Source organism: Suncus etruscus, chromosome 10, assembly GCF_024139225.1.
Source record: "Suncus etruscus isolate mSunEtr1 chromosome 10, mSunEtr1.pri.cur, whole genome shotgun sequence".
NCBI classification, from domain to species: Eukaryota; Metazoa; Chordata; class Mammalia; order Eulipotyphla; family Soricidae; genus Suncus; species Suncus etruscus.
Genome location: NC_064857.1, coordinates 30,378,889 through 30,386,193, shown reverse-complemented (window position 1 = coordinate 30,386,193; position 7,305 = coordinate 30,378,889). Strand labels below are relative to the sequence as shown.

The following is a 7,305-nucleotide window of genomic DNA, read 5'->3' as shown; positions in this document are numbered from 1 at the left end:
TATTTTTTTTTCACTTATCTTACCTTCAAAGAAGTTCTTTATTTTCTGGTTGGACATAAGAAACAAGATTAAATAGACCAATGCTGGCTTTATTTAAGCAATAATTTTTTTTTCATTCAATATGACCACATAATAATAATAATAGTAAATTCAGAAAAAGCAATACAAGGAAACACCTACTGAGTAGGTATCTGCCAAGAAATTTAAATTTGAAGATTAGACTCTACCAAGTATAACTGCAGTATTACTAGGCATCTTTTCCTTTTCTTGGGGCTGTAAGTTCTTTACTACTTTTTCCCACGGGATACTGAGCAATCACCAAGGTCTAGAGACCATTTACAGTTGCTTCCAATATTATGGTGGATGTAACTTTCAAGAGCCGATTGTGCCAGTAGTAAGTCCATTAGAACCACAGCTAGTAACATTCAAATAGTCTCCAATAGCACTTTGATGATATATACACTTCATTCTTCATGACTGATTTTGTGTTAATTGAAAACAAAATGCAAAGTTGGGTTATACTGTTAGGGGACTGCTACATTCAAATGAACATATTTAAATTCAAAAAAATGTTATTAGTAACATCCTTTCTATAGACATGGTTGGCAAAATAAAAAGGCACAAAGGGAAGTAAGAAATGTCTTTAACCTTCAGTGAAGAGTACCAGAATATTTTAATGAAGGAAAGCAGAGAAATATGTTCAGTAATCCATGCACAACTTGAGCCTTTAAAAAAAGAAAACCAGAAAACAAAACAAAACAAAAAAAACCTCTTTCGATCACGTGCTTCACGTAAAATAAAATGTAAAGCTGCACATGTTTGGTTTGATGGTGGACCCAGGTATTTTTTTTTTTTATAAAAGTGAGTCAAAGAAAAAACAAAGTGAATACCTTCATAAGCAAAGCAACTCCACCTGTATGTAGACTCTGTCCTTTGTACCACTTAGTGGGCTCAAATGTCCAAAAAAATGTAAAATGCAGCATATGCAATCATGTAATCTAAAAACTTTCATGATAACTTATTGCAAATTGCACTTGACAGTTCACCACAACAATGGAAAACTGGCCCCTTGTTGGTTCACACAGTCCTTGAGCCCCAAACTGAAGTCACCAGTAAAATGATCTGGACAAAAAGTTTGCAGCTGTGCTCAGCCAGCTGGCTCCACCCTCTGGATGAGAGCCAACCCGGGACACTGCTTTGTCTTGCTCTTTCGTGGGACTCTCATCCTCAGGCAAGTAGTCAGGCAGCTCTGTGTTCTGTTCTACTTCCACATGGGTATCTTGGAATGGGACCAGCATCTGAAACACAGCATGATGAGAATTACCGAACAGTCAACCTAACTGCTACAGATATATAAGTGAGAGCTCAACTTTATTCCTCATTTTAATTATCTTATTCTCAGGGGCAATGTTCCTCAAAAATTTTTCTTATTACATGAAAGTAGGTTCAATCGCTGAGCACAGAGAGAGGAAATATGGCACATGAAAACACAGATGATTCAGCCTGTCTACAAAAAACAGCCAGGTTGCTGGTGAGTGGGTGGGTGGCTGGGGTGAAATGACAGTGGGGGGGGGGTAGTAATGGGCCAGAAAGAAAAACCAGGTTAAGGCACCTGCCTTGTGTGCAACTAATCCCACCTTGTTCAATCACTGATATGCAATCGGTCCCTTGAGCATCAAGCCAGGATAGGCCTGGTGGCCTATCAGCCATACTGATGGGTGTGGCCCAAACCACCCCCTTTAACCTCTCTCCTCCACCCCCATCCAGCAAAAACGTGACATGGGTAAAGTATCAGGATACTTTACTTGCAGGGCCATACCCTTACTTATACTCTATGGGAGTACAAATGAATTAAAGGCAAGAGAAATTTACTTTCTTCATCCCAAAGTTAGTGGAAAACAGAGCAAGGGGCAAAGACTTGCCCACTATTTAGTTGCCCAACAATAGGACTGGCACTTAATTTTCTAAACTGGTTAGAAATTATTTTTTTAAAAAACAACAAGGGCCATGGGGCCGGAGAGATAGAATGGAGGTAAGGCGTTTGCCTTTCATGCAGGAGGTCATCGGTTCGAATCCCCGCGTCCCATATGGTCCCCCGTGCCTGCCAGGAGCAATTTCTGAGCCTGGAGCCAGGAATAACCCCTGAGCACTGCCAGGTGTGACCCAAAAAACCACAAAAAAAAAAAAAAAAAAAAAACAAGGGCCAGAGCAATAGTGCAGTGGTTGCTTTTTTGCACTTGGCTGGCTTGAATTGATCCTCTGCATCTCATATGGTCCACTATAGCCACCAAAAGTGACTCCTATCTGCAAAGCCAGGAGTACTTCCTGAGCATTGGTGGGTGTAGACCCCCAAAATGAAAACGAAACAAAGACAAAACAGTGCAGAATATAGTAGAACGGACAATCTGTAAACCCAGTACCTCAAAAATAAAAAATAAATAAAAAATAAAAAAAAGAGAATAATTGAAACTCACAAAATATAAGCTATAAGAGCAAATTCCAGGCAGTCCCTCCTGCCTGCTTCAGTGTGCAATAAGTGCCTTTCTCTGACTCCCCTCCCTTTTTCTTTTGTTTGTTTTGTTTTTTGGGCCACACCTGGTGACACTCAGGTGTTACTTCTGGCTATGCACTCAGAAATTACTCCTGGCTAGGGGGACCATATGGGACACCGGAGGATCGAACAGCGGTCCATCCTAGGTCAGCGCATGCAAGGCAAACACGCCCTACCGCTTGCACCACCACTCTGGCCCCTGACTCTTCTCCTATTTTAATAAAACTACTTGACTTAAAAAAACAGCTGGAGGGGCCAGAGAGATAGCATGGAGGTAAGGCATTTCATGCATTACCTTTCATGCAGAAGGTAATTGGTTCAAATCCCAGTGTCCCATATGGTCACCCGTGCCACCAGGAGCAATTTCTGAGCATGTAGCCAGGAAAAAACCCTGAGCACTGCCGGGTATGACCCAAAAACCACCACCAAAAAAAAAAAAAAAAAAACAGCTGGAGCAATAGCAGAGTCGTAGGACATTTGCCTTACACATATCAACCCCAGATAGACCCCGGTTCAATCCCCGGCATCCCATATGGTCCAGAGCCTGCCAGGAGCAATTTCTGAGTGCAGAGCCAGGTGTAACACCTGAGCACAGAGCCAGGAGTAACCCGAGTGCCACCAGGTGTGACCCAATTCCCCCTCCCCAAAAAAATCCACCTCTGATAGCCATAAAATATTGACTTTTTGGTGCTATCACTGTTGACCATAAAATATTAGATAATTTGTATAAATACATACCTATGTGTTTGTCTAGAAATAGTAGCAATCTACCAGTCATGAAAAAGAACCAAAATATAAGAAAACTAAGAAAAAGCAAAAAGAAAGAAAAGAAAAAAGAAAACTAAGTAAAAGCATTTTTACCTCTTCACCACTTTCACTTTTTACAACTTGCTGAGCCTTCATAACCTTGGTTGATGCTATAGCTGATGCCAAAGCCTAAGTCAGAATATAAAAGAACAATTTTGAACACTGATTTTTCTTTTACCTAAAACTGCAAGTACATTCAGCCATTTAAAATACTAACCTCCGCTTTCAAATCTGAACGGATTCGTACCACACATCTTTGAACAGCCATTTGAAAAGTAAAACTAATTACGCCTTTAATTTTTAACAAAGCTTCTTCACATAGATTCCTCCGAGACTGAAAAAGTAAAAGAAATTTGTTATTAAGCCTGCAAAAGAAGGGGGATTAAACCAACTAAATTGGCTGACTAGAGATAAAGGCAATAGGAACTGATAAGGACATATATTCTACAATCTCTTATTAGAAGGCATAGAGGAGTTGTGTTTAATCAGCTTACTGAATTTTATGAGTAACAAAATAGTAATTACTATTTTCTTCGAGCTTTACAATTTATGTGCTTCAATAATTTACTCAAATTTTATTAATCTAAATCTTAAAACAGACAGAATGGGAAAAATGGTGAAAATGAGAGGCTCTTCTAAATTCAAAACTCAGCCACCAAGAACCCAGCAGCAGTTTGTGGAAATAAAAAGTTATTGTAACATAGTCATACTGTACACATTTGCTTCATACTATCTAAGGTTTATTTCATGGTACAACAGTTAGTCACAATAACAAAAGCATCCAAAATCTAAGCCACTGACTGTCTAGCCCTTTCAAAAAAATGATTGTTGACTTTTGCTTACTTAACCTCTAGGAAGGAGGCCGGAGTGATAGCGTAATGGGTAGGGTGTTTGCCTTGCACATGGCCAAGAGTAATTTCTGAGCAGAAATAGGAGTAATCTCTGAGTAAGTCAGGTGTGGCAAAACAAAACAAAACAAACAAAAATCTCAAGGAGGAGCCTAAGTGATAATACAGTGGGTAAGATGGTAGGGAGTTAGCCCTGTACACAGCCGAACCAGGTTTGATTCCTATTACCCCGTATTGTTCCCCAAACCCACCATGAGTGATTTCTGAGCACAGACCCAGGAGTAACTCCTGAGCACCACTAGCACCCAAACAACCTGCCCTGCAACAACAACAAAAGACTGAGAAATAGGTGGTCAGAGCTTGCCTTACATGTGGCTGGCCCAGGTTTGATACCTAGCATTCCATATGGTTCCCCAAGCCCGCCAGGAGTGATTCCTGAATACAGAGCCAGGAGTAAGCCCCGAGCACACCAAATGTGTGCCGAAGAGATAGCATGGAGGTAAGGCATTTGTCTTTCATGCAGAAGGTCATCGGTTCAAATCCCGGCATCCCATATGTCCCCCGAGCCTGCCAGGAGCAATTTCTGAGGATAGAGCCAGGAGTAACCCCTGAGCGATGCCGGGTGTGACCCCCCCCCCCAAAAAAAAAAAAGAAAACAAACAAACAAAAAACCTTCTAGGAATAAATTCCAATAAACTAAAGTTAGAATTAGTGAAAATTTATGTCTGAATCATTATTCTTTTTTTTCTTTTACTGTTTTATTTTATTTGGGGCTACACTCTGGCAATGCTGAAAGAGCCCTGGCAGTGCTGGGGAACTATAAACAATGTTAAGAATGAAACCACAATTGGCCACATGCAAGGCAAATGTCTTTTTTTTTTCTTTTTTGGTTTTTGGGCCACACCCGTTTGATGCTCAGGGCTTACTACTGGCTATGCGCTCAGAAATCGCTCCTGGCTTGGGGGGACCATATGGGACGCCAGGGGATTGAATCTCAGTCCATCCTACGCTAGCGCTTGCAAGACAGACACCTTACCGCTAGCGCCACCTTCCTGGCCCAGGCAAATGTCTTAATTCCTGTATGTCTCTCTGGCCTCAGAATTCATGAATCAGATCTGAATTCCAACACTAAAAGTAAATACTTGGTAAAGCATCATCAAGGGTGATCCCCGAGTACTGAGACAAGAGGAAATCTTGAGTACTGCCAGGTGTGACCCCAAACCAACTGAACAGAAAACTTGTACCACTGCTTTTCTTAATACTTAAACCAATTTCTTTTTTTCACTTTTGCATTTCAACAGTGTTCAGCAAGGATCTGGAACAGAGTGGTATCACTGTCATATAGAATTTCTTTTTTTGGTTTTTATTTTTGGGCCACACCCGTTTATGCTCAAAGGTTACTCCTGGCTTGGGGGGACCATATTGAACCATGGTCCATCCTAGGCTAGCGCTTGCAAGGCAGATGCCTTACCTTTAGTGCCACTGCTCCGGCCCCTGTCATATGTTATTTCTTAAGGTTTCAAAAAAGGGCTCTAAATTCCATAAGGTGCTTTAAGGAATCAAATACCAACAATTCCCACACATCCAAAACCAGATAAACTTAAAAGTGAAAAAAAAAGCATAGTATATATATATATATATGTGTATATATATATATGTGTGTGTGTATATATATACACACACAAAATAAAGTTAGGCACATTTTATTTGATTTCTTATTTTAAATGAGAAAGGGGGGGCCGGGCGGTGGCGCTGGAGGTAAGGTGCCTGCCTTACCTGCGCTAGCCTAGGAGACGGACCGCGGTTCGATCCCCCGGCGTCCCATATGGTCCCCCAAGCCAGGAGCGACTTCTGAGCGCATATAGCAGGAGTAACCCCTGAGCGTCACCGGGTGTGGCCCAAAAACCAAAAAAAAAAAAAAGAGAAAGGGAACAAAAAGCTAAACCACTTGCCTCATTTATCACAGGCAGAGTCTGACACTAAATTCCAACTATATATGACAGTGAGAAACCAGATTCATGAAGCCAATTCATCTTAATTTTTGACACAAATTAACACCTTTTCAACAAGTAAAGCTTGGGGTGGGTTAAGACAGGGTGTATAGAAAATCCAAGTCCAAGATTTGCTCTCAGCTATTTCTGGATAAACATAAAATCCTCAACAAGCAAACAGGATCAAGAATTAGCTATGAAAGAGATAAATAGCACAGCTAGTAGTCTCGCTTTAACTTCTAAAAACTATGGTACTGTAATCTGCAGGTGAAGAAGTAAAGAGGGAAATGCTTGGAAGATCCAAAGTCAGAAATTACTTTCTAAAATCCTTTATGCAAAGAAAGTGCAATACTTTTCTTACTGTGGGAGTGAACGAGCATATCTCCATGTGTAGCTATCAATTCTGAGTATGTACTGCTTTATATGTCTTAAATATCTTCAATCTGTTTATAATCTACCAGGACCTGCTTTCTTGAAATTTCAGGACCTAATGCAAGATTCAGAAAGGTTATTGTTAGCCTACTTGGCAATATCATGGAGAGTATGCCTATGTAAAGTTTTGCTTACTATCTTACTAAAATCTGAGGCTTAACAAAACTCCATAAAATTTGAACAACCTACCTGGCTCAGTTCAAGAGAGATGTGGTAAGTCATCAGTTGTTACCTCTAAATATATAAAATTAAGAAAATGTATCGCTACCCAAGATATCTTCAGAGAGACTTCCAATCCAGTAAATACGGAGTAACAAGAACCAAATTTACCTTTGAAGATTAAGCCACTAAAAATATACACAAAATAAGACATGAAAGAACAGTTTCCAGATCTTGCCAAACAACCTCCATGAGATAAAGAAACAAGTGAAGTTAGCTCCACCAAAACAACAATACACTGACTATGAAGTTTTCAGTCATCAATTCAGCAAAAGCAAGCCAGCAGTCTTGCTAAACTGAGGAAGACACATATGAAAAGGCAATTACCACTCATAGGACAGAGATGACACTGGGACACCACTAGAGATCAGGTATGATTTCGCCTCAGCTGATGATCTGCCTGCTATGTGGAAGCCACCTGAGGATGGATAAAGGTTTGTAATGGAAAAGATTGAAA

General features: G+C 40.4%; 1 protein-coding gene across 1 annotated transcript in view; it reads right to left on the bottom strand.

Moving 5' to 3' along the window:
• Positions 1–767: 767 nt before the first annotated feature.
• Positions 768–7,305, bottom strand: part of ARMC1 (armadillo repeat containing 1) — a 44,816-nt gene continuing 38,278 nt past the window's right edge. Inside the window, exons 5-7 of the mRNA XM_049781837.1 lie at positions 3,576–3,692; positions 3,413–3,487; positions 768–1,298 (exon numbers count right to left, since the gene is read on the bottom strand). Coding sequence (XP_049637794.1) covers positions 1,107–1,298; positions 3,413–3,487; positions 3,576–3,692 — 384 coding nt within the window. The 3' untranslated portion in view covers positions 768–1,106. The remainder of the gene's footprint in view (positions 1,299–3,412; positions 3,488–3,575; positions 3,693–7,305) is intronic.